This window comes from Patagioenas fasciata, chromosome 19 (assembly GCF_037038585.1).
Source record: "Patagioenas fasciata isolate bPatFas1 chromosome 19, bPatFas1.hap1, whole genome shotgun sequence".
Classification (NCBI taxonomy): Eukaryota; Metazoa; Chordata; class Aves; order Columbiformes; family Columbidae; genus Patagioenas; species Patagioenas fasciata.
The window spans coordinates 9,164,815-9,191,056 of NC_092538.1; the positions used below are offsets into that span (position 1 = coordinate 9,164,815).

General features: G+C 56.9%; 1 protein-coding gene across 10 annotated transcripts; it reads right to left on the reverse strand.

Moving 5' to 3' along the window:
• Positions 1-2,675: 2,675 nt before the first annotated feature.
• FLOT2 (flotillin 2) lies at positions 2,676-25,867 on the reverse strand. 10 transcript variants are annotated; one of them, XM_065852919.2, is made up of 14 exons: positions 25,708-25,867; positions 25,491-25,609; positions 24,921-25,044; positions 24,535-24,846; positions 15,350-15,431; positions 10,799-10,889; positions 6,926-7,049; positions 6,399-6,517; positions 5,895-6,008; positions 5,682-5,801; positions 4,987-5,201; positions 4,619-4,802; positions 4,305-4,454; positions 2,676-4,135 (listed from the first exon to the last, which is right to left on the reverse strand). In XM_065852919.2, exons 1-14 carry the CDS (start codon positions 25,832-25,834, stop codon positions 4,097-4,099), a joined length of 1,920 nt encoding a protein of 639 aa, XP_065708991.1. In that variant the 5' UTR covers positions 25,835-25,867; the 3' UTR covers positions 2,676-4,096. The 10 variants fall into 10 exon arrangements, with proteins under 10 accessions (XP_065708991.1, XP_071673293.1, XP_071673291.1 ...); XM_071817192.1 differs by lacking the exons at positions 24,535-24,846; positions 24,921-25,044; positions 25,491-25,609; positions 25,708-25,867 and adding exons at positions 19,160-19,240; positions 19,741-19,843; positions 20,624-21,455; positions 22,069-22,151; XM_071817190.1 differs by lacking the exons at positions 24,535-24,846; positions 24,921-25,044; positions 25,491-25,609; positions 25,708-25,867 and adding exons at positions 19,160-19,843; positions 20,624-21,455; positions 22,069-22,151.
• Positions 25,868-26,242: the final 375 nt, after the last annotated feature.

Sequence of the window (26,242 nt, forward strand, 5' to 3'; positions counted from 1 at the left end):
AGTATACGATGATATCCTGCCCAGGGGAGCAGGCAGTGTCCCAAAGGGGGCCCGTGGGGGCAGCTCCTGTGTGGGGGCACAGCGCGGTCAGGGAGCACAGCACCAGGGCCACCACCCCAAACCTCAGCATCCCCTCTACCCTGTCCCCCCAATCCTACCATCCCAGAGCAGGACAGAGGTTCCCAACAGCCCCCCCACTCCAGCACCCCCCAGGCCCTGCCCCCAGTCCCCCAGTCCTGCTGCCCCAGAGTGGGATGAAGGTTCCAAATACCGCCCCCCCCAGCACCCCCTTAATGCATCCTTATCCTCCCCATCCACCACCCTGTAGCAGGACAGAGGTTCCCAACAGCCCCCCCAATCCTTACATCCCCCCTTCCTCCTCCTTGTTACCCCCCAAATCCCAGCACCCTGGAGTAGCTCCCCAGGGGTGACACCTACCTATGGGGGTGGCACTGGGGCTCTGCAGGGTCTGCACCCGCCTTATAAAACCTGCTCTGCCTCATCTGCATATCTCACATCTGCCCCGCACAGCTGGACGGGGCCCCTTAACCCCTTCATGCCTGGGGGGGGCACAGCCCCAAGCAGCTCCCCCCAGCCTGGCACAGTCCATGGGGGGCTTGGGGGTGTTTTTTTTGGGGGGGCTGGCCCCCAGTCCTCCTGATCAACCCCACCAGGATGGTCTCTCCCCATAGGTGTGGGGACCCAAAACTGGGAGCTCCCCATTGCAAACTGGTCCCCAGTCGCTGGACAGGGGCTTTGGACATGGCAGGGTGGGGGACCCATGGGGCTTGGGGAGATCATGGGGGGACATGTGAGTGCCGGGGGTCACCCCCAGATGAGGTATAACATGTGGGTATAGGGAGCTTGTGTCCCCCAGGGTGGGTGACCCCCAAAGCGCCGTGTCCCCTGGCCATTGGTGCTGCCCTGAGGAACGTGTCCCCTGGCAGCGTGTCCATCCCACCCCAAAAGGATGTGTCCCCCAGCCCTGCGTGAGCCTGGAGGGACATGTCCCCTGGGAGCATGTGTCCCCTGCCTGCGTGTCCCCCCGCTCAGGGGAAAGTGTCCTTGGAGGGATGGATCCCCCCGCTGTGTGTCCTCAAAGGACATGTCCCCAAGTGTGTCCCCAAGAGAGCTCTGTCACCTCAATGCACACAATCCTGGTCGTAATTGTCCCCTGGCCACGTGTGTCCCCAAATGTCTGCAGCCCCTGGCCATGAGTACCACCCGCCTGTGCATGACCCTGGTCATACATGTCCCCAGCCATGTGTGTCCCCACAGGACCATGTCCCGCAGCCAGCCGTGCCACCGCGCAGGGTTGTTTGCTCCAGGACGCGTTCCTGGAACCCGCCTGCCGGGAGGTGATAACCCGCACCGGCACCGGCTGCGTGGGGGCCATGATAAGCAGCAGCGCCTGGCTATCGGGGACCTGCCCTGGCACGCAAGGTGTCCCCAGACCCGCTGTCACCGCTGGGTGACAGGAGCAGGGGCAGCATCACCCACACTCCCCCCAGCCTGGCCAGGCCCCGGCAGGAGGCGGCACTGGGTCAAGCCCCAGGACCAGCTTGTCCCTGGGCAAGAAGACACCTGGACTTGGGGGCTATAAGGGACCAACCTCTCCTGTCTGTGACCCAGAGGTGTCCTGGGGGAGGCTGTAATGCTCCCCAAACTGTAGCACTGGCACCCCAGCACCCAGAGCAGAGGAAAAGTGCCCCCAGGAGTACCCCAAGCCCATGGGATTGTCCCCATCGTGGCTGGTGGCTTCTCTGTACCTACCGCACCCAAGGGCAGCCCTGCTCTGGGGCTCTGCACCCCACAGGGCAGAGGTGGCCTAAGTGTCCCTCAGGCTGTCACCATGGAGCTGGTGTGGAGACTCCAGGTGCCACAAACGTCCCCCCAGCTGTGCTGGGGCAGCGTGTCTGGCTGCAGATATCGAGTGGCCGGGGGCTGCCAAGCTGTCCCCACCCTGCCTATCTGCAGGGCCACCCTGCTGCGGGGTGTGTGTGACAGGGCCATTTGTCCTGGCCAGCCCTGGGGGGACACAGAGGGTCCTGAGGGCAGGAGGGATCCACCTTTGCCCCGGGGACGGCAGTGCTGCAACCCCCCTGCGCCAGCCCCATTGCTGCTGTCACTGCTCCCGCTCCCAGGCTGACCCCAAGGACGGGTACCCCAGAATCACCCTGCTGTCCCCCAGTGTCCCTAAGGGTGTGCAGGGCTGGGACAGGGACACCAGACCCACGAGGTGCAGGGGGACACTGGGCTGCTCAGGGCTGGCAGCAGAGCTGGGGGAAGCACAAGCTGCTGTCACCAACCATAACCTAACCTAACTCTGGCACTAAACCACATCCATAGGAACGTTTAAATGCCCTTTAAACCCCTGCAGGGACGGTGACTCCACCATACCCTGGGCAGCCTGGATATTGGCTGTCGGGCATCAGAACAATCTAAACCTCCCTTGGTGCAACTTGAGGCCATTTCTTCTTGTCCTGTCACTTGCTACTTGGGAGAAGAGACCAACCCCCTCCATGCTCCAAGCTCCTTTCAGGCAGTTCAGAGATCAGAAGGTCTCCCCTCAGCTCCTGTTCTCCAGTTGAACCCCACAGGTCCCTCAAGCAGTCGAGTACCCGTGGGGACACGTTGGGGAACACGAGTGCAGGAGGCACAAGACGAGAGCCAAGGCAGGTGGTGACACAGCTTTATTATCGTACAGCAGTGACAGTGGCGGGACACAGGCACACACACGCACACATGCAGATAGGGCGCCTCGCCCGGCACGCCCGCCGGCAAGCGCCAGATCAGTGCCAGGGGCTGATAACCCAGGTCCTCCCCACCCCAGCGGCAGGGAGGGGGACACGGTCCCCATAGCACCCATACCCGGTCACTCCTGGCAAAGGGACTGACTGTCAGGAGGGCAGAGCGAGACCCAGGTCCCTGCACCCACCTGGTGACAACGGGGGTGACACCAAGTGAAGGAGCCAGCGGAGGGACCCCCGGTCTCCCCCAGGCTGATTTCACATGTTGGTTTGGCTGCTACAGCCACACTGAGCCCAGGTAACGAGACAGGCAGCAAAAGTACACGGGCCAGCACAGGGCCCTGGTGGCACTATGGAAAGCACAGGACACACACAGGGGACAAGCTTTTTCACATTGTCACTTGGCAGCAAAGTCACTGGCCACAGGAGGCAGGGGGAGTGATGCTGGGGCATCAGCAATGCGTCCTGGGGTGTCCTCGGCCAGCACAGCTGCTTGTCACAGCCTCATGGCCACTGTCCCAGCCCCAGGAGGAGCCTGTCCCCCAGAAGTGCCCTGCCTGGTCCCCCATCTCCCTCTGACCCGTTTGTCAAGGGCGAGATGTACCACATTCCTTGGGGACAGCAGCCTCATGGCCCCACCTCCCCCTGGGAGGATGGTGTGGCTTTGGCACAATGCTGTTTTTTGGCATTCCCGGTGGTGGGACCTTCCCAAGTCCGGCTCAGAGCAGGGCTGAGCTGGGCTTGCTCCACTAATGCTCCATCAACCTCCCAGAGCTCTCCCACCTCCACATCCCGAGGGAAGGCAGCATGGGAGCAGTGCCCGATTGTCACCCTCCCGGGGTGACTGCCACCTCCGGGAAGCACAGGACCGCCAGTACCACAGGGAGACAGTGGCATGGGGAAAGCTGGCCACAAAACCAGCCTGTGGGATGGCGGAGAGCCCCAGGGAGGGGGGTCCTGGCCATTCTCTTCCCCCAGCTCTGCTCTCCAATGCTCCACATCCTGCCGAACCTCTGCTCCCAGCTCCGGGTGGCTGCCCGAGGACAGAGAACAGCAGAACACCGGGATTACAACACCAGAAAAGCTGCCGGTTGTAACTGAGGGTTGGATCCAAACCCCTGGCCTGATACAATATATAGTTAATTACAAAATAAATCCCTTCCCATCCTTTGTAATAAAAAGAGCAGCTGATTGGACATGCATCTTTCTGGCCCTACAAAATAAGGCACCAGAGCTTAAAAATGAAACTCTGATTGTCTTTGATATAAAAGGAATTCCCACGCGTTGAAGGCAGTTCATGTCTGAGTGCATAACATGGAGTGATGTTCACCAGCTTTGGGTTGGCCTCACTCCTGGGTCCCGGTGAGTTTCTGGATCAGGGGAATCTACAGGAGGGGGATAGAGAAGCTGTTAGGGCCGGAGGAGGGAGCTGCCGGCGCCCTGGGGCAGGACAGGGCTGCGGAAGAAGCGGCTCCACACGAGTTGGAAAGATTCCAGGCAAGTCCTTGTGCGCCAAGAGCCGCAGGAATCGCCAGCGGCCGCTCCCTGGCTCACCTTTGTGAGATCCACGCCGGTGATGGCCCGCACGGACGCGGGGATCTCGGCCAGCAGATGGTTCACCTCAGACACCGCGCTGTTGCTCTCTCCACTGAGAATAAGGATCTCGTCCACTCTGGAGAGGGGAGCAGCCACTTTGGCAGCGATCTGGGGAGGCAAGGAAGGAGGGTGGGATGAGCAGAGAGCTGAGGAGCTGCTGGGTGAGGCCCCTGAACACCATGTGGGACTTCTCTGTGCCCCCAGGAGACCTGGTCCAGCCTGAGAAAGCCCCAGCGCTTGCCCAGAGCAGGGAGAAGCTGCTCCTTCCTCACCTCAGGCAGCGCATCCAGCACCAGAGCCAACTTGGCAGCTTCTCCATACTGCTGGAGCGCTTCGGCCTTCAGCTTCATCCCCTTGGCCTCCGCCATCCCGATGGCCTCGATCACAAAAGCCTCTGCTTCTCCAATCTTGCGGATCTTTTCTGCCTCCGCCTGAGCAAGGAGGACTTTCTGCACCCTGGAGAGGGAAACCCAGCCCTCCAGCAGCCCGGATCCCCGCAGAGCACCCAGCACCACTTCCCGCCCTCCCACAGCCACGTGCCTGCCCCACAGAGAGCCCACGAGCTGGTCCTCGCTCCCACCTTGCCCCAGCCCAGCATTAAGCCGGGCTCAGGGCTGGGCCAGGCCACGGGCTCACTCACTTCTCGCCCTCGGCGATCTGCTGGATACGGTAGGCTTCAGCCTCGGCCGGCCGCTTCACAGTGGCGATCAGCTCCTTCTCCTTTCGGATGACCTCCTTCTCTTCGATTTCGATCTGCTTCTTGCGCTCCACCACCTCGATTTCAATTTCTTCCTGGCGGATCTTCTGCTGCTCCCGGGCACTCTGGAGCTCGTAGGCCAGCTGGGCCTCCGCTGTCTGCACAGGAGAGATGAGAGTCATAGAACCATGGAATCTTTTTGGCTGGAAGAGACCTTCAAGGTCATCAAGTCCAACTGTTAACCCAACCCTGGTACTACCCCACATCGCTGAGAACCTCTCCTCTGGGTCCGTTCAACCCCTCCAGGGATGGTGACTCCACCACTGCCCTGGGCAGCCTGTTGCATGACAACTCTTTCTGGGAATAAATTTTTCCTAATATCCAATCTAAACCTTCCCTGGTGCAACCTGAGGCTGTTTCCTTTTGTCCCATTGCTTGTTCTTTGGGAGAAGAGACCAACACCCTCCATGCTCCAACCTCCTTTCAGGCAGTTCAGAGATCAGAAGGTCTCTCCTCAGCTCCTGTTCTCCAGCTGAACCCCCCAGGTCCCTCAGCCGTTCCCATCACACGTGTGCTCCAGCCCCTCACCAGCTCCGTTCCCTTCTCTGAACAGCGCTGGGCTGTCACACACCTCTCACCTTAATGTTGACCTCCTCAGTGAAGGCAGCTTTCTGCAATTCAAAAGCCCGTTTGGAATCTGCTATTTTGGTATCTGCCATGAATTTGACATCCAGCATTTCCTTCTTGCATTCTGCCTCCTGCAGAGAGGAAACAAGAGAGCAAAGCTCCAGCGTGTGCAGCTGGAGAAAACCGGGCTACTCTGGGGAAGCCCAGCAGGTCTCCGGACTCACCCGAATGCCAGCGTCTCGCTCGGCTTCCGCCACGCCGATATCTGCGTCCCTCCTGACAGCCGCGGTCTGCGTCTTCCCCAGGGAGCTCAGGTAATCCACTTTATCATAGACATCCTGGAGAGGGGAAGAGAAGCCACAACCATGTCAAACGAGCCGCTCCATCTCGCTCCAAGCTCAAAGCAACCACTATGTGCTCAGGCCAGGCTCAGAAAGAGCCATGTCACTGCCAAACAGAAACAGGCACGACAGGGAGACGTGGGGCTCCCGACATCTCCCCTCGGACTCCCCGGGGGCTCAGATGTCAGTGAGCTCTCCCCACCAGCCTAGCTGTGTTCACAGAGTCAGGTCCTGGGTGCTCTTTGCCCAGCTCCCTGGACACAGGACACGCTGTGGGGGCTGTCACAGGAGCTACCTGGGCACAGCAGAGGAGCCAGGGCCAGGCTCCGTTGTGCTGCTTCTGATCCCTAAAATCGGTGCTGCACAGCAACCCGCACCTGGGCGTACCTTGATGGTGAAGCTCAGGATCTCGATACCCATGCGACCCACGTCGGGAGCAGCCACCTCCCGCACCAGCTTGGCAAACTGATCCCTGTCCTGGTAGATCTGCTCCACCGTCAGGGTGCCTGCCGAGGGGAGGAAGGCAAAGCGCTTTATTTGAAATAAGCAACGCAACGGTGCAGGTCTAAGCTCGGCAACATCCTCAGTGCTCCTAATCTCTTCAGGTTTGGGCACAAGGACGCAATCCTCTGCCCAGGCCCAGCAGTGCAGACCGACATCAGTCTCACAAGCACCGCACACACCTGAACCCCCAGGGACTCCGACATCTCTTGCTGCAGGCACCGAAAACTCACTTATCACAACACCCAGCAACACAGCAGGAGGGGAGGAACAATCTAAGATGCCACCTCTGCAGACAGCGGAGGAATCACCCGTTGCAGCTGCTGCGGTGGCAGCAACACAGCTGGGACCAGTCCGCAGAGAAGGGACAAAGATACCCAAGGTGTCTTCAAGACATGTGAACCCCTTCGCACCTAGGATGGAGCGCAGATGCCCCTCCAGCGTCTGAAGGATCACGTTCTTCACATCCTGCACGTTCTTCCCCAAGAACTGCTCACAGGCCACAGCCAGGAGCTCCTTCTCCGTCATTATCTTCACCTGGAGACAGGAGACAAAACCAAAGGGGCTTAAGGTGCCTGTCTGATTAGGGACAAGCACCCAACAGCAGCAGCAGCAGCACCACCACCGAGCTGCCAGGCCCCTGTGCCACTGATGGTCCAGGGGATCGTGCTGAGCTGTCACCAGGCTGAGCTGCCACCCAGCTGAGCCAGGCCACTGGATCAGCCCGGCCCTGCAAGTCCCACCTGATGAGAGCTCGACCACAGAGCTCTGAACCACCAGCTCAGAGCACCAACACCAGACCAAGGAGGAGGGGGCTCTCTGTTACTACCCCTGGCCAAAAGCCATTTTGTTACCTTTCTCTTTCTCCTCTTTCACTAGAAATGATTTTTCTGACATAGGAAAGGCAGAGAACAAGGAAGAGTCTGAAATGCCCAAGGACCAGCTTGGGAACAGGGGCTCCACTCAGCATTCTCTGTAGGGAGAGGTGAGACGTGATGGCCGTAGCACACTGGTCTGTCCCGCTCGGGGCTGGGAACTCCTTGTCACCCTCTGTGGTGACCCCCGTGTGCCACAGCCAGGACCTGGTTGTCCCACTCTGTGCGGTCAGTCTGGCATCGATCCCCAGAGCTGGGACACCATGTTCACCTCCTGTGGTCAGAGCCAGATGTAAAAACACCCCCAGGTCCAGACAAGGCAGGGTATCAAGATGGTCCTGCTGGCCATGGGGCTGCTTTTCAAAGGCAAAGCGGGTTAAAAATCCCTGCGGGGTGTGTTAGGCAGGGATGTGTGCTCGTGGAGCTCTATAGGGTCCAGCTATGAGGAGAAACAACCCACCAAGGTGACAGCTCCTGGCAGCCAGGTCCTGTCTGGGGGCTCAGGCAAAGCCTGGACACAGGGACGTCTGTGTGTCCAGCAGCACTGCAGAAGGGAGCACACCCACAGCAGCACATCTGGGTGCTGAGGAGGTCCCACAGCACCCTCTGATGGACACATCTGGGCTGGGCAGTGCCTCCTGTGCCACCAGATGCGGGTGGCAGCCTCTGTCCTGTCCCACTACCTGGACCTGCTGGTACCTGTGATGCCAGCATGGCCCCCACTCTGAGACCCTGACGGGTCCACAGCTCACAGACCTCAACCTGCCACCCACGGGGCTGTGTTTCGGGGTCAAACTGCTGGCAAAAGCAACACAACTATTTCTTGACAAAGCCTAGTCTGAAACGATCCCGCAGCCCAATTTCCTACCTTTGCTTCTCAGGCTGAGTCCCCCCATCAAAACACCAAACAGAACCTCAGGCCAGCGTGGCAACCCTCTCCTGCTTTGTCCCCAAGGCTTTTTGGCTCCTTATAGGGCCAGGCCACCACGGGTTTTGTCCCTGAACCCCGAGCACCTTCTACACAAGTTGTGAGAGCTGCTGGTGCAGCTGCACCCGGGAGCGTGAGCCCCGCACACGGCAGCAAACACCCAAACCAATGAGACTCAGCAGCAACGTTTATGGTGCATCTGCCAGCAATTCCACCTCTCGTAACAAACCCACCCTTCGGGCGCTACGGAGAGGACAGAGCAGGATGTTCATTAGGAGAGTCCCTGCGGTAATTAACGGGAGCAAGGAACAATCCTGCCTCTGCTAATAAAGCCAGCCCACACGAGCCCGGCTATCTGCTCAGTACGGACATTACCCAACAAAGCAAAGGTTGCACAAAACAAAACGTGGTTGAGCGATCTGCGCTCAGCCTGTTTCATTTCAGACAGGGCGCCGCGACGCTCGGTGCCTCTTCAAATGTCATTCACGTCAGAGAGGGAATCAGAGCCTGGATAAAACAATCCCAGCTGGAGGATCGATACCACCGCACCCAGCCCCAGCAAGCACAGCGAGGGGCGAGCAGAGACAGTCCAGTTAGTTCCAGGCTTCGAAAAATGATACAGAAGGATAAAAAGCCCAGCGTGGCCCAGGGCAGCAGCACCAGCCAGCGTAGGTGAGTCCTCGTTACACCTCTCTTCAAAAAAATAACAGCATCCTTATGCACATTAAGCATTTTTATTACAGCAAACATTTTAAAAGCTGCTTCTCTAGTAATAATTTGTTTGGGGTTTTTTTGCTCAAGCTCTTTAAAGAAAAATGTTTGCCTCAAAAGTACTGCTGCACAATGAAGGCAACCTCTGCCATGCACATCCCCAGCTGCCTCAAGCCGGCTTTCTGCATGGGAATTCCACAAGCCTAAACCTCCAAAATGAACAGGCAGTGGAAAAAAATGAACAGTGAGAGAATAACATGAATGACGATGAACTGGGAGCTGCATTATTAAATCAAGGCACCTCGTGATCCAGCTTTCTGCTGCCACTGCCCAGCCTGGACCACTTTGCAGGCAACAGAAGGATGTCCCAAAACAAGGTCAAAGGGAAGGCTGGCTGCTCAGAAACACCTTTTCCAAACACAGAAGCAAAAGCCCACAGATTTGTGAAACGCATGCAAGGGGAGACATGGGTCCATGCAAAGACCACTGTGATTACGGGACACACGAGCAGATAAACGGATCTAAAGAACTGAAAAACTGACAAGGAGGGTGGTCACACCAATTAAAGCCAGGAGAGCCCAAGGGGCCCGCTCCTGTGCCAGGGCTCTTGTGCGAAGCCGCGTTCCCCAACAGCAGGAGGGTGATGGATTATCTGCTGTTGAGTCACAGTCCTGGCCCTTCCGCCCATGCGTGACAGTCCAGAAATGGCTCCGGGCTGAATCTGCATCCCGAGTTACGCACGGACACACACACGGCTCCTCTGCAACGTCAGAGCAAAGCAACAAACCTCGGGAGGAATCAGCTGCTCTGGAAGGCGCTGGGTGAAATCTGTCAAGCGCTTGGTCTCACAAGGGCTGGGGCAGCCAGGGTGCTGTTCCCCAGGGGGTGTTTCTGTGGGATTTTTGGTCACATCGCTGCAGGGAACGTGGCAGCAACCTCTGCTGCAACAACAGACCTGGACGTGCCTCAGGCACACGGCGACGGCAGCCTCGTGTGCACTTTGAGAATCGCTGTCTGGGTTTTATACACCCAGAACGAGCTGTCAGGAGCAATTTTCAATCAAAGCATCCAGCTGCCTAGTCGGGAGTTACATTCTGTCAAGAGCGAACAGCATTTTCTTCCCAGCGTCCTCCCCAAGGCAGGATGTGGTCACGGGGACAGATTCTGTGTCAGGGCTGCAGACCTTGGAGTCTGAGAAACGCACGTGTTTCACTGTGTTATCAGAAACAACAAGAGATGTTTTTCCTGTATGAAAGCAGCTTGAGAGAATCAAAATTCAATCCAAGCCAGAAATTTTTACACACAAATTTCAGTGCCTGGAGGAACCAAGTTCTTTCTTTAAGCTTTAACTCACCACAAAGAATTACAAGATCAACGTGCTAACAGTAACAATCCAAAGCAATATAACGCTCGACACCACCTCAGGAGCGAATGGCTCGGTCCTGTGGGGTCACACGCAGCTCCAGGGGCACCGCAGCACAGCGGCATTTCACAAGCAGGTCACGGCACCCACACACAACTCATTTGCCACGTGGACAAACGAGACATCAGAAAAAGCAGAATGAATTTGAGGAGGAGAGGTCACAAATCCCTTCACAACACGGGACATGCTGTAGTGTGTTTGAACCAAGGAGGACAGCGTGGTTTTGTACAAGAACTAGTTTCAGAGCAGTTGGTTTCTGTTCCTGGACAACAGCAACCTCTTAAGGGGGAAAACCAGACGTTAAGATAGAGACATGCATTCCTGAAATGATGTTTTGGAGTTACTGTACCTGTGCCACACCTGTGACAGTTAAAGCTACCCCCTCCGCCGTCTCTACGTCCTCACACCTGGGCTGTAACGTCATTATCTCTAGGGAAATCCTGCCAAAAAACGTAAAATATTTGCACGTTTCCAGGTAACACACACTCAGCTCTTCCCCTCACATCTCCTGCCCCAGGCCACAGCTGCACTCACCACTGGCAATGTCAGACAGGCACAGAACGCAGCCGATGGACAAGTCACTTTGGCCAAGAAATAGATTTTCACATGATGTTTAAAGGTAATTTATCAGCAGAGAAAGGCTGGGAGCCAGACTGGAAACAATACTGTGACCCTTTCCCTTCTGCTGGGCCAGCCAGGGGCTCGCTGTGCACGCTGCCCAACGCTGCGGCAGCTCCTGCCCTTCCTGGCTGGTGTCACCAGTTTCAAAGCACAGCATGGACCTGGGACACCCCCCTCTGACCCCATTGCCACCCCCGGTCCTTGGGAAAACCTGTTGCTGATGCTGCAAGAGGCAGCCCTGCCTTTGCCCTCACTGGGTGAACATTAATGCAGAGCTACGCTCTGATCTGGATCACCTCTCCCGGTATTTTTCCTACATCTCGTGACCCAAAAGCAGACAGAATTGAGTCTCCAGCTCTTCAGGGCCATGTCTGTATGGTACCAGGCACCCAGGGACAGATCCTGCAGCTCCGGAGCTTTCACAACCATCCAAGGTGGGCCGGAGGAACCTTGGCCAAATGAGGTAATCTGCAGGTCACAATTTGGTAAAACAAGAGACACTTTGCCGTGGCAGGTTCTGTTTCAAGAAGCGAAGCCTGGCTCTCGTGTCAGCTGTAACAGCGTTGGGAGTGGGGACAGGGAGCCATAGGGCACAGAGCTGCTGTCAGTAAACGTCAGGTCAGACCTCTGAACGCGAAGGGGCTGCTCCCTGCACACCCAGTCGCTCCAGCGTCGGCTGCAGGTCCTCAATGTACCTCTGCAAGTTCATGCCCGCCTTGGCCACTGTCCTAATTAAACTGGCACACAAGCTGGGAGCTGATAAAACAGATCCCACCGTCCAGGACGTGCACAGGCATTTTTTGCCGTATGCATTCAATCAGCTAGTGCAGGATTTTAGCCTCCTGAAGACCTAATTTGTGTTTGAATTTAATTGCAATACTGTGTTGCTTCCTATCTGTCAAGTCACAGGGATGTTTGGTAATTCCCATTACACCAGCTCATAACTGCTCCCAGTGCAAACGCTAGTCCTGTATGTCGCAACTCATCTGAGGTCTCAATGCTGTACTTTCAAACGTGACAACATCCAAAACGGGCACTGTCTCCACGCAGAAGAAGAAGGGTTGAGTGCAAACTCACATTCACAACTGGGGAGGCAGGCACAGCCGCAATCTCCCCACACGTGAACAGGTTTCCTTTGGAAATGGCACAAAACCTGCCCTGAATGCTGTGCAGAACCCAGCCTGGCCTGGCTGTGGCTCCACACAAAAGCAGGTTATTCTGCTCTCCACTGAGCACACGAAGGAAACAGTGCTGCCAAGGAAAGGGTTACGGCCGGAGCAAACCTCCGCAGTGTTATCAGGAGCCAGTACAGCAATGCTGAATTTGGAATTTGGCAAGTAGCATCTGTCTGCATTACCTATAAACTGTGGAGTGCACCCCAGGGCAAGCGCCAGAGAAGGGGAAGGAGAGGAGGGTGCTGAGATTGCAACTTTCCCATTACAAAACCATTAGTTTTTATGTTATCCTGCTGCTGCTGCTGCTGTTGCTGCTGCTCAAAACAGAGGGATAAACAGTTAGACATGATGTTAGGATGTTAGGTGGATTATTACCTGTGCAACCCCTGTTACGTACAGTGGGACCCCCTCCGACGTCTCAATATTCTCACAGCGACAGAGGATGGTCATAACCTCCAAAGACACTCTGAGCAGCGAGGAATAAGGGTAGGACAGCAAATACACAGAGCAGTTATCAGAGAGTAAAACACTCATTGCAAAGGATAGATGAGACTTTCAGGCTTTAGCTTTTCCCACTCCAGTTTGTCTTCCTCCCACCGTGCAACTCCGGACCTCTGTAACACTGGGACAGAGCAGGTTCCCTCGTCACGGTGGGGAGTTCACAGCGTTTAGCTGCTTCTTTTAACGAGGCTGAACGGGCTACAGGGTCTGATCTCCACCCTGCGTCCTCTAAGTCACCGCAGACCAAACTGAACGGTGTATCCCGCCTGGGCTGCCATCCCGGAGCCAGCTGGCATGCTCTGCTGGAGTCATCTTCACGCACAGAAAGTTCCTTTCTGTAATAATTTAGATGTTTCTCTGCCAACATTTAAGAGGGGACAGAAAACTGAAAAATTCCAGAGACCCAGCCACCCACCCCTGGCTAATGATGAGTGAAGGTGCTTCCAAGTGTTGTCCTGAGAAGCGGAATAAAACCATTTGGTTCCCCTATAAGACTGAGCTGCTCTCCCTCTGCTTTTATTTCTGACCCTTAAACAGGACAGGATTGTTTTTCTCCTTTATTTTCCCAGTGCTGCAGCGGGATCGGAGCCCAGCACCCTGGTTGTGGTACCTGGCTGGATGCCGCTGCCAGCACAATTGCTGCTGTCTCTCTTTGGCTTTCAGCACCGGCAGCTCCAGAAGAGATGTCCTAATTTTGGAGGAGAAAATCTGCCTCACTCTTCATGTTAATGCAGCAGGCTCCATCTGCGGCACAGCTTACGGGAAGGGCTCTGTTCTCAAAAAGGAGAATTAAGCCCCATATCCCATGGCATGAACTGGGGGTACAGATTTTAAAGTAAAATATTGTTTGGGTGCTGGCATTGCCATCAAGAGCCCTGTTTGCTAAATAACGCACAGAGCTCTGCCATAGGACAGCTCATCCTAGCAAGCAGTTCTTGGCCCTGGACTCAACCCTTTGCTTAACTTAATAAGTCAGCCTCCCAAATACATCTGGTATCTCCCACACTCAGCAGGACAAGGTCCTGCGCTGGCCTCTGGGCTTCTCACACAACAAATGGAGGAACATAAACCATTTCTTCTCAAATTAACGGTTCTCCCAATGAGATGCCTCACAAAAAAAAAAAAAAAATCGGTAATTAAGCTTGTCTGGATCAAACACTGTGCACACAAGCCGGGTCTTTCCTTCCCCTCCAACCTTGTGTGGGTGTTGTAGGAGAGCCAGGGCTAAAGCAGCAGCCGTGAGCTGAATCTCTTCATGCACCCGGAGCAGCGTGACGGGCTCTTGTAGCCATCCTGACCACCAGCCCCAGGGAGAGGAGCTGAGGGGGCCGGGAGGCAGTTTCAGCAGCAGCTGGGATGCTTCGGAAGGAGCTGAGCTGCCCAATGTTTGGGTGAACGGCAGCTACGCTGGGGTGTGATCTGCAGAGCGAGGGCAGCAACGTGCTCGCTTTGCTGCTGGCAACATATGAACAGAGGAAAGAGGTGGCAAGATAAGGCAATAAGGGTTAACTACAACCTCTGGCTGTCACTTAGCACAAAAACCCAAAAGTCACGTCTTTATCCTCCTTCTCTATTATTATTTTTTTTCTTTTACACAGATGGAGGAAACCTGCAGCAGTGAGCACGAGGGAGGTGTTAGGAGAGGGTAACACTCCTGCAGATCCTACAGACGAAGAGCTACGTTAGCAGGACAGCAGCACGACCACAGCGTGTTAGTTCAGAGAAGCAGCAAGCAAAATCCACCACTGAGCAAAGGGAGAGAATGGAAATCCCGGGGATTTACACAGGAACACAGCCCGTTCCCGAGGTGAGAGCAGCCGGCACATCTTTAGGAAAAGAGATTCAAGAAGAGAGGTGGCACGGGCCCAGTGCATGCCAAATGTCTTTGTTACTGGGTGAGAGTTTGGGCCATACTGGGCAGAACTCAGCTCCTTTGGTGAGAGCCTGGGAGCTGCGGAGCTCTGCGAAGGCAGCACGGGAGAGCAGGGCTCTCACCTTCCCCAGTGCGGCAAGGAACACCCTGACCAGCCAGGCTATGGCCCTCTCAGCTTGGTGGGCTACAGGTAACTCAAAACCATCCAAAAACGGAAAAAAAACCCAAACCTGACTGCCTTGGGTTTGAGGGGAGGTGTGGACAGAGTGGCCATTTGAAAAGCACTTCAGCTGAAAGCACAGGATTCAGTTTTTTGGTCTTTTGCAGTGTGACGCCCAACTGTCCCCACAAAATGAGTCAGCGCAGAACTCCCCCAACCAGTGATTTTATTTTGCATGTTGATGATCATTGTTTGCTGTCAGGTTATGTCGTGGACAACCTCAGCACACCACTCGCAGCACAGGATGGCCAGAAGCTGCGGGGTTGTGAGTGACCCTGTGTCCCCCACGCACCGGGGCACAAAACGAGGAACACACTGCTGTGTTGTACGTGAGGCAGACGCCCTCCAAAGCACCGCTCGCAGCCAGACGCAGCAGGCTGGGCTGATGCTTATCCGTGATTTCATTTGCTCTGCCCACTTCTGCATTCCTAAAGATGCTGCTGACAGCCCCACTGGGATGGCTTGGCCTAACTCCCGCTCCAAAACCACCAATAATAGGGGTTTCCTTACCTTTGGGTGTCAGTGATGCACCACCAAGCCCAGGCCCAGCCTCCGTATACGTACTGCTTTACATCGGAGCCGCAGCAGCCACCTGCAGCATAAAGAGATGTTGGGGTTACACACACACATTGGCCTAAGTCAGGGAAAAACCCGCACCCAGCCTGAGCCACGAGCAGAACAACTTCACAACCAGCCCACGGATGCAGAGGAAGGAGCATCCCAGGGGGTCATCTGCAACATGACCCAGAAGAGTCCAAGCGTGTTCACAGCGTCTGATAAACGTCAAACACAGAAACCCCTTTCCCAGATCCACAGCAGCCCTGAACACCCTTCGGTCGGCCGTAACCCCACACTCCCACCTTCATGGCCCTCACACGGGCATTTTACAAGGCAACCTTTTTTCAGAATTGCCTTATATAATTGGAAAATAGTATTTGCCATAATTCAGTATGACGAACAATAATACACAGAAAGCTACTGTATTTCAAAGCAGTGTTTTATTTTAGTTTTGTGAAGCAGTTCAAGCACTTTTAAGCAACCAAACCCATTGTGAGTACACAGTTATTTATCTTCAACCGTGATGCACCAGCTCCGTCATGGAAAGTCATGTAAGAAACCCATCTCCTTTCCCTCACTGACTGCAAACCACCCTTAAACCCACCAAAAGGCTAGCAGGTCGGTGTTGGAGGTGGGAAGAACCCTTGAGCTCCCCCAAAACACCTAGTCCTGGCTCATGCCATCCATAATCACACTCATCACACTTATCCCTTCCAAGAGATGCAATGATCATTAAGTTGGCTGCAACAAGTCAAAACGAAGCACAGGCAGCACAGGGCCCTCTGTCCTCCCCATCTTCCTCAGGCATTTCAGCTGATAGCAGAAGATGGCCGAGATACCACCTGCTCCACCAGCTTTCACACAATGCCCTTCATAAACCTCACCTACAATTCTTCACCCTCCGATGTCAGTAGGAAGCGAACACAAACGGGAGATAGATTTACACACATTTTCAGGTCTCCTGTGCTCCACAGCCTAGAGGAATGTTCTCCCGCCACCTCTGGAGAGGTTCTGCCAGTAGCTGGAAGGCTCTTTTGGCCAGGCAAGGAGGTCTAGAAGCTGATGATACAATATCCTGCAGCATATTAACCGCGATGCCTTTTAATGCTGCGTGGAGGACGTGAGCCTGGCGAGCTCAGCCTTTCAGCCAGGTCCTTGTTGGCCAGGAACGGGAAGGGTGGTGCTCCTGGCAGTCGGGAAAAGCAGCTCCTCATGGAAATGCATTTTATTTCACAGCGTCTACGCGGTCATTAACTACCGAACCTCTGGTAATCACTTCATAATAATGTGCTGAGAAAACACGGCACTATAAACCCACTGTTGTTACAAGAACACGCCTTTCCACACACATTTCTTCTGCACCCACACTTGCTTCCCAGCACTGCACAACATCACTGCACGGCAGAGTTTACTAAGCTAGACTGCATGTCAAAAAGCGTTCAAAGCTTCAGAAAAAACAGGGAAAACGAACACATTAAATGGAGCAGGATGCCAGACGGCTGCTTTCCTGCAAGCCGGACGTCTGAGCGCAGCAGAGCTCCGTCCTGGCAACGCAAGTCAGCTGAGCTGAATGCTCGTCTTTCCTCGCAGCCCTGCAGCCGCTTTCCTGAGCGAGTGAAAAAAGAACCAACACAGCAAAACCTTTGCAAGTCTGAAGAATAAACCCTCCCGCACAACGAGATTTGGCAGAGAAATCGCCTTTCCCAGCTATAATACACCCACTGTTCCGGTAGCTTGGGTCTCACAGCCGCTTGGCCATTGCTGCCACAAACGTCCCCGTGTCTGTTCCGGGGCCGTCACAAACGGAGGATTCACGGCTGTGGAGCTGCCGTCCAGCTTGGCCCCCTCCCAAACGAAGGGGTCTCACATTAGAGCAAGAATTCCCAGAGCCAGGAGAAAGTACATGGTCTGTTTTGCCTTTTCTTTTTTAAAAAGTGATTAATCATTAATCACTTGGGGGGCTGCAGATGAACGGAGCTTTCAGCAGACGCAGGAAGCTGCTGCCCTGATGGACGGCATGCAAGGGAGAACGGGAGCACCAACAGTCACGGGGACACGGGGCCCCAAACGTCAAAGGCAGCTTTGCGGGACAATCTGAGGTTGTGAACGAGCTCTGTGTTGTTTGCTCTCCCGAGGTAAACTGAGGCAATGAACCCATATTTTGGCAGGAAGTGGTGAGCATTCCGAAATCAGGTCACAGTAAACAGGTCACTACGATAACGCGATAAGTATATTCCTTCCCAGAAAGTGTTGCAAACTGAAGACAAGAACGGAGTAGACGCTGCTGCTTTTACCTGCACTGGTGCAGGGGTCTCCTCCTCCAGCAGGACTCACCACCCAAACTTGGAATAAACAGCTTGGTCCAGTCGGAGAGGAGCGGGGTTTGTTGGAGAAACAGCCCCGTGCTGGGAAGTCTTGGGGCGCTAACGAGCGAGTGCGGGAAGATGAGGGAAAATTTGATAATTGGAAGCATTTATTGACAAAAGACATAATGCAGAGGAGAGAAAACGGCAAAAGCATACATAAAGAAAATCATATACTAAAGCAGGGTCTAGGCTAAAATCAGTGTCTGGATTCTTAGGTCCTGCTGTGCATATAAATTAGGGTTTGTTCCCACACAGAAACGGCATGAGATTAACAAAAAATAATTTTATAAGATGCAGAGTTCTGAGTTGAATCCATAAAATCCTTTGACGGTCACTACAGCAGATGAAAGCAGATGATGTTGGCTTGTTTTGGATGTAATCTGGACCCTCTCCTCCTGTTCCATCTTCATGCAATCGACTGTTCTCCCCCAGGTGTAGCTTTCTGCATTTCTCCTTGAACTGCACCGTGTTTCTTTCAGAGCATTCGGTCAATCTGTCGAGATAATTTTGATTCTAATCCAGTTCTTCAAAGCTCTAAAATCCACTCCCAGCTCAGTACCGTTCGCAAACTCAATAAGCACATTCTTGATTCCATTATCTAAGCCAGCACAAGGAACTTACTTGATAAACCCTCTCAGCTGAACAGTGAGCCACTGTCAAGGTCCCTGGCAATGGTTTCCTGAGCAGTTTCATATTAATTTTAAAGTATCTGAGAAACCAGTTCCTCCTTGCACTGCGGACTGAGGGCCTCTTGAAGGAAGGGTTTGCAGAGCTTGAAGAAGACTTTATTTCAGGTTTTCAAAATGTAGAGAAGTACCATAAAACCAGCACAGTCACACTGGCCCAAAATCATGGCCAGCTCCTCTTGTGGGAATAAGAAGGATGCAGCAACAGGATGTGAGAGCTCAGGGCAGTCCTGGGAAGGGTTAACTACCCCTGACTGCTGGGGTGCGGCAGGAAATGTTTACACAGAACTGGAATTAACTGCAGGCTCTTCTTTTACTTTGGCAGAGATGGAGGAGCACCAAAGGGTGCTGCACTACCTTGAGAAACTGGGCTGGACAGCACTTCTCAAGCTGATTTCTGAGAAACCAGAAGAGAGTCTAAAAGCCTCAGTAAATGCATGGGGTACGATATCTGCTGCTGCTTCTGCCCTGGAGTGCTGCCCCACCTGAGAGGGAAGGCAGATCAGCTGGGCACGGCTCGTACTCAGAAAATACACATTGGTTCTTCTAGGCATTCACCAGCAAGGTATTTATTTCAGCACACTCCTATAAAACAAAGCGAGGTTGACCGGCCTGCAACTCCCCTGACTTTTTTCTCCTTTTCTCCTTAATTTTGGCAGCCTGTTCTGACCCAGAAACACAGTAGCTCTTATCCATCTCCAGGTGCTCACCTTGAAGCTTGGTTGCTGGCGGGTGTCACTCTCGTGTGTCCCCACTACAGAGATTTGGGCAACGCCATGTACTGATGGGAGCTGTAGGGTGAGCAGGGCTGTTATAAATTACATCTCCTAATGATGAGACTCTACAGAAATACTACAGCATTGTATTTTAAAATTAGCAGATCCATCCTTAGCCACCAAAGCCATGTTTGACCAGACTGTAACCCCAAACCAGCCCTATGCATCTGAGACAACCTATTTAGCTGGTGTGAACATTCGGGTATCAGGATGAAGAGCTACTTTGTGCATCTCCCCAAAAACTGGACTGCACTTGGAGAGGACTCAGTGATGGGCCCCGCGCCTGCCAAAGGGACAGAGCTTGCGCCAAACCTCACTGGGAGGCTCCCAACGCTGCTACCCCCCAGCAAAGCTGGACCCACGTTCCAGAGAGACCATCGTCACCTCCACAGGGCTTTGTGGAGCGTCCTCACAAAGCCTGGGCTCCGCGTTTCACGGACGGATTGGCTAACGCGGCGCAGTTTCTTAGACGGAGATGGGTGTTGCTCAAGAGGGGACGGACGTGGAGCGCTGACCTGTGTCCAGCAGGCAGTTTCCCAAATAAGGCTGCGGAGCTCCTGCACGCACAGACGTTCCCAAGGCTCAGTTGCTCCTTCCACACTGGAGGAACTCAAGTGTCTCACAAGAAAGTGAAAAGAAAGAGCACAACTCCTCAGAACAAGCCCCACGTGCCGGGGGTACATGACCAAGCTTCCTTCAAGAGGCATAGGTGTTATACATTTACAATACAGAAAACTTTCCAATCCGCTCCTTGATTTGAAGGTGCCTTCCCACAAAGTGAAGTCTTTCAATTAACTGTATGACAATTCAAGGCTGCAAGCCAAAGGCCTGTTTTTAACGTTACTTGCTGTTGGTTTATTTGTCCGTTCTGCCTCTCTCTCCAAATCCATCTTAATATCACACAAATAAATGCTGGCTCCCACGGGCCTCTCTGCTTTTCCCTGGAGGGACACAGCTCAAGTTCCTGGAACTACAACTGCTTGTAGCTACACGCCTCCCCCTAACACTCTGGCATTCACTCTGCACACAGTGCAGCGGAGCCGCGGGGCTCTGCAGAGCTCCCACCACCCTGGGGCTCAGGGACCACACTCCGAGGAGAAACAAGTGTTTGCAGAGTGCGACGAGCAGTGACAGAGGAAAATCCACGTCTGGTGGCGGCACCGAACCCCACTCAGACTTGCAGAGCCTGGCGTGATCCACGCTCCCTTCCCAGAACGTGGCCGCACACCCAGGAGCGTCCTCTGCTCGCTGCTCCCAGCTGTGGGAAGCGAAACGCTTGGAACCGCGAGCAGATGCCACAAATTCCTGTTGGCTCACCCCACAAGCCATGTTTTGTAAACTTCAGAGCTAAACAGAAGCAAACCCAAGTAATGAAGGCCGAAGAGCATCCCAGCACACCTGGAGCACGGCTTCCCGATTCCTCCTGCTGGACGCAGCTTTTCACCCAGTGGTGCCGATTTTACCGGGGGTCTCTTGGCGGGGCAGCGCAGCATCGGCTCTGGACCCCAGCTGGGAACTGCAGAGATGTGCAGAACACCAGGAAAGCTGCAAGAAACACTGCTGCTCCAGGCAGCGGGTGGGTGCGGTTTGTAACTCCTCAGAAGCAGCCGCCGCAGCGAGCGTGTTTGTTTCCAAAACTGCAGCCTGCTCCTGGCATCTCCTCAGCAATTCCCGTAACAGGTCTGTTATCCAAGAGATGAACTGATAACGAACCGGCCAGAAACAAGTGCCACAGCCTGCTGGAGGATTCCGCTCCAAAAACATAACAACGTAGCTTTACACGCACCGCAATGCTGTGATTGTAGCACATCCTTGACATTCACCGACCTTTTCTCCCAGGTGAGTTTAGGTTTGAGCATCATAGTGCCCGTCACAAAACTAGTCCAGCGTTGGCAGGGTGTAACATGACTCAGAGCACACGAAGTTACAAACACCTGTATCTAACATGGTTATTACCTTGTACACGGCCTCAGCCGCTCACACAGAGTGAAGCATTCAGCCCTTACAAGCAAGTCATTACATCACCTAACGGTAATTAAGTCTTGTCCGCAGGCAGCACAGTCTGTACCAAAGTGCACTCTGGAGCTTCAGCGGAGCATTGGAGCCGCTACAGGTTGAACCAGACACAGGGGATTCCACTCCTGGTTTATTTAAGCCTAACCTAAGCGACCAGCTCACCTGCTGATAATATCACCTGTACCCGGTGGTCGTGGAGAAGCCGGGTGACGTGCTAGGAACGGAGCAGCAGTAGGACACGAGGAATGGGAAAATGGGAAGGGACCCCTCTGCCCCCCCAGCAAAGCCAACCAGCCCCCCAGGAGCAGGTTTTTGGGAGCCGCCTGACATCGCCCGCTGTGGCCGCACCGGAGTGTGCTCCTGGCACCGGCCCCTCGCCCCTCGACCCTGGCCTGGGGACCCCTCCCCAGAGCCCCCACCCAGGGCACCCGCTTGGCAGGGACACCCCCAACCAACACTGCAAGGTCCCCTGGTGACAGGGACCCCCCCCTCTAGGAAGGACCTCCCACCCCAGCATCCCAGTCCTGCTTCAGGGGATCCCCCCAACAAAACACCCCCAAACCCACACCCCCCACCAACCCCCAGGGTGCCCCCCAGGCAGGGACCCTCCCCACAGCCCCTCCATGACAGGGATACCCCCCATGACACGGACACCCCCTCCCCACCCCAAAGCCCCGTCAGGACAGGGACCCCTCCCGCCTGAGGGTCCCTTCACAGCCAGGGATCCACCGGGGTCCCCCAAGGAGACCCCAACCCCAAATTCCCTCGGGGACCCCCATGACAGGGACCCCTCAGACCCCCGAGCCCCTGCGAGGCCCCGGCCGTACCTGACACCACCAGCGCCTCGTTGGGCCCCACCGTGTGGCAGTTGCCCATCGCGTCCCCCGGTGCCGCCACCGCCCCGCCGCCCGCTCCCACAACCCCCCGCGCAGCCCCGCCCCGCCCCCGCGCGCGGCGGGCGTGACCCGCGGGCGCCGCCATGTTGGGAAGGTCAGCGCCGCACCGCGCCACGCCCCGGGGGCGGGGCCGAGACCCCGGCGCTGCCGCCGCCATGTTGGGTGCCGCGTGTCGGCGCGCGCGCGGTAACATGGGGCACGCGCGTGCGCACTGCGGCGCGTGCGGCAGTGAGCGTGCAAAGGGGGGGGTGTGCAAGGGGTGGATGTGCACTGCAGCATCTGTATGGGTGTGCGAGCGGGGCGGGTGTGCATGGGTGTGTTCGGGGGGGCGTGCACTGCGGTGTATGAGTGTGCAAGGGGGGGTGTATGCACTACAACCCATGTGGGTGTGCAAGGGGGGGGGCTGAGCACCGCAGCATGTGAATCGGTGCGCAAGGGGGAGTGTGTGCACTGCAACGTGTGCGTGAGCGTGCAAGTGGTGGGTGTGCACTTGAGTGGGTGTGCACGGGTGGGTGTGCACTGCAGCACGTGCATAGGTGTACAAGGGGGTGTGTTTGCACTGTGCTATGTGTGTGAGTGTGCAAGAGGGTGTGTGCACTGCAGTGCATGTGTGAGTATGCAGGAGGAGGGGGTGTGTGTGTGCACTGCAGTGTGTACTGCAGCACGTGGGTGTTTGTGTGTGTGCAAGGCACGGTGTGCACTGCAGTGTGCACGTGCAGGACCAGCCATGCTGACTGCAGCGTGTGCACAGGCGTGCAAGGCAGAGCAGCTTTGCTGCAGGGGCCGGGCAAGGCGTGCTGCACTGCTTGTGCACACGCGTGTGCAGGGCACGCTGCACTGTACAACGCACACGCGCTGCACGGGGACGCCCCACGGTGCTGCAGCCGTGCTGGGGCAGGAAGCCGAGTGTGCCCCCCCAAACACGGACATGCTGCCCCCACTCAGCACCGTTTTGCCCTGGGGCAACACAGGAGCCAACAACCAACCTCCTCCCTTCCACCACCGTCACTTTTATTGCCCCAAATCTCTGGGGGCTGCTGAGGGGCTCCCCCCGTCCCCCCCCAGCCCCACCATCCTCTCGCTGGCCTCCCAGAGCGCCCGGGCCAGCCGGTCGTCGCGGGCTGGCGGCCACGGCTCCCGCGGGCGGCAGTCGGCGAAGTATCGGCCGCTGAAGCGCTCCAGGCCGGGCTGCGCCGCGCAGTGCACGGGCGTCTCGGCGCCCTCGGCCGCGTCGCGGAAGAAGAGCCAGGCCAGCGGCAGGAGAAGCGGCTTCAGCCACAGCGGCGCGTGGCGGAACAGATCGGTGTTGACGAACCCTGGGGTGGGAGGAAGCGGCCGCGTCGCACCCCGGCTCCCGGCGGGGAAGGGACCCACGCGGGAGCTGGTTGCTTTGCTGGGATATATGGGAGTGGGTGTGCAAGGGTGGTTTTGGCACGAGGAGCTCTGCTGGGGGTTGTTCCTGCGCCAGGTCTGGCCTTGCGAGGCTGGTGGTGTGCGGGGTGCTCCGTGTGAAAATAGGAGCTCTGTGCAAAGGTGCGCTGTGCAAACGGATGCTTCGTGCAAAGGGGCACACCGTGCACAGAGACACCACGCAAAGGGACACTCCTGCCAAGGGCCACACCATGCACAGAGACACTGCACAAAGGGACACTCCTGTAAAGGGGACACCATGCACAGACACCGTGCAAAGGGACACTCCTGCAAGGGGACACCATGCACGGACACTGCGCAAAGGGACACTCCTGCCAAGGGCCACACCATGCACAGAGACACTGCACAAAGGGACACTCCTGTAAAGGGGACACCATGCACAGACACCGTGCAAAGGGACACTCCTGCAAGGGGACACCATGCACGGACACTGCGCAAAGGGACACTCCTGCCAAGGGCCACACCATGCACAGGGACACTGCGCAAAGGGACACTCCTGCAAGGGGACACCATGCACAGACATCGCGCAAAGGGACACTCCTGCAAAGGGACACCATGCACAGACACTGCGCAAAGGGACACTCCTGCCAAGGGCCACACCATGCACAGGGGCACCGCGCAAAGGGCCATTCCTGCAAAGTGACACCATGCACAGAGACACTGCGCGAAGTGCCACACTTTGCAAAGGGGTATTTCACACAAAGGACATGCTTTGCAACAAGCTCATTGTGCAAAGGTTGCAGTACACAAAGGGACGTTCCGTGCAAGGGGATGCTCTGTGTGCAGGAATTCTCCGTGCGAAGGCTGCGCCGTGCAAGAAGCGCACCATGCGAAGGCAGCCCTGCGCACAGAGCTGCTCCGGGTGAGGATTCTCTGCACGACGGGGCACTCTCTGCAAAGAACACCCCACGCAAATGCTGACAGCGAGCCCACCCCGTCCTGCTGTCCCCAGCTCCGGGTCCCTACCTGGGTGCACGGCGTAGCAGGTCACCTGGGTGTCCTGCAGGCGCGTGGCCAGCTCGCGGGCGTGCAGCACGTTGGCCAGTTTGCTGTCGCAGTAGTCCTGGAAGGTTGACAGCAGCCCAGGGGGTGGGCGGCCCAGGGTGTTGGGGCGCAGGCGGCCGGCGCAGTGGGCCTGGGAGGCCACGATGACCACGCGGCTGGGCGCGCTGTCCTGCAGCCGCGGCAGCAGCAGCTGCGTGAGCAGGAAATGGCCCAGGTGGTTCACCTGGAAGCATAGGCTGAATCCATCCTCGGTCGTGCCCCCGGCGCTCACCCCTGCAACAGAGGCAATGGCAGCCCATGGGGGTGCTCTGGGGGTGCAGGGGGATGGTGGGGGTCCCAGCACTCACCCGCATTGTTGATGAGGATGTGCAGGTGGGGCTCCTGGCGAAGGAAGGCGCTGGCGAAGGCTCGTACGGAGCGCAGGCTGGCCAGGTCCAGCTGCATGAACCGCACCTCTGCGTTCCCCGTCTCCTGTGGGCACAGCGCAGCCTGGGGCAGGGCCGGGGGGGTCTGGGGGCACCCTCCCTGGGCCAGGGGCTGCATCTGGCTGGGGGGTTCTGGGGGCTGGATCTGGCCAGGGTGAGGGGGCTGCAGGGTGCCCTGGGCTGCGTTGTGTTAGGTGTGGCTGGGGGTGCCCTGGAGGTCTCTTGGGGAGGACCTGGGGATGTATCATGGGGGTACCCCTGGGGTGCCCAGAGATGCTCATGGGGGTGTCCTGGAGATGCCCAAGGGGTGTCCCATGGGGGTGTCCTGGCCAGTGCCCTGGGGGTGCTTTCGGTGCCCACGTGACATCCTGTGATGTCCCTCCCATGTCTCTGGGTGCCCTGGGATGCAGCGGGGTGTCCTGAGGGTGCCCACAGCAGTGCCGGGCTGTCCCCCAGGGGTGTACCGGGGGGTGCCGGTGCCGCGGCGCTCACCGTGCGGATGCGGCGGGCGGCCGCCTCCCCCCGCAGGGCGCTCCGGGCCGCCAGCACCACGCGGGCCCCCCCGCGGGCCAGCTCCAGCGCCGTGGCCGCGCCGATGCCGCCGCTTCCCCCTGCGGAGCGGAGCAGAGCGCGGCGGTGAGCGCGGGGCCGGGCCGCACCGTGGCCGCTACCGGTACCGGGGCCGTTCGGCGCAGTGCCCGGCGCTCACCGGTGACGATGGCGGTGCGGCCGCGCAGCGCAGGGGGGGCGCGGGGCGGCGGGACGCGGCGCAGCCCGTGGCGGAGCAGCGTGTAAACACACAGCAGCAGCCCCACCGCCAGCAGCGCCCACCCCATCCCGCACCGACACCCGCACCGGCACCGCCCCGCCCCGGCCCCCGCCTCCCCGGGGCGGGACGCAGGACGGGGACACGGGGCCGCGCCCGCTCCTTTCGCAACCGGAGCGCGGGGTTATCGGCGGCGGTTCGCAAAGCCTTTTGTTTGCGGAAGGAATGAGTTCGCTGCCCCCGGTCGGAGCAGAGGGAGGAGGGACGGGGGGAGGACGAAGTGTGGGTCAGCGCAGCCTCCGAACTGCAAAGCGCTGCAAGCACCGAGCACCGGGAGGCGGCCGGTGCACCGAATGGTGTTTTAAGGGATTGGGGCGCGGGCTGCCCCCCACACCCCACTGCTCCTGCCCGGAGAGGTGGCAGATGCTCCATCCCTGGAACCATTCAAGGCCAGGTTGGATCTGATGCAGTTGAAGAT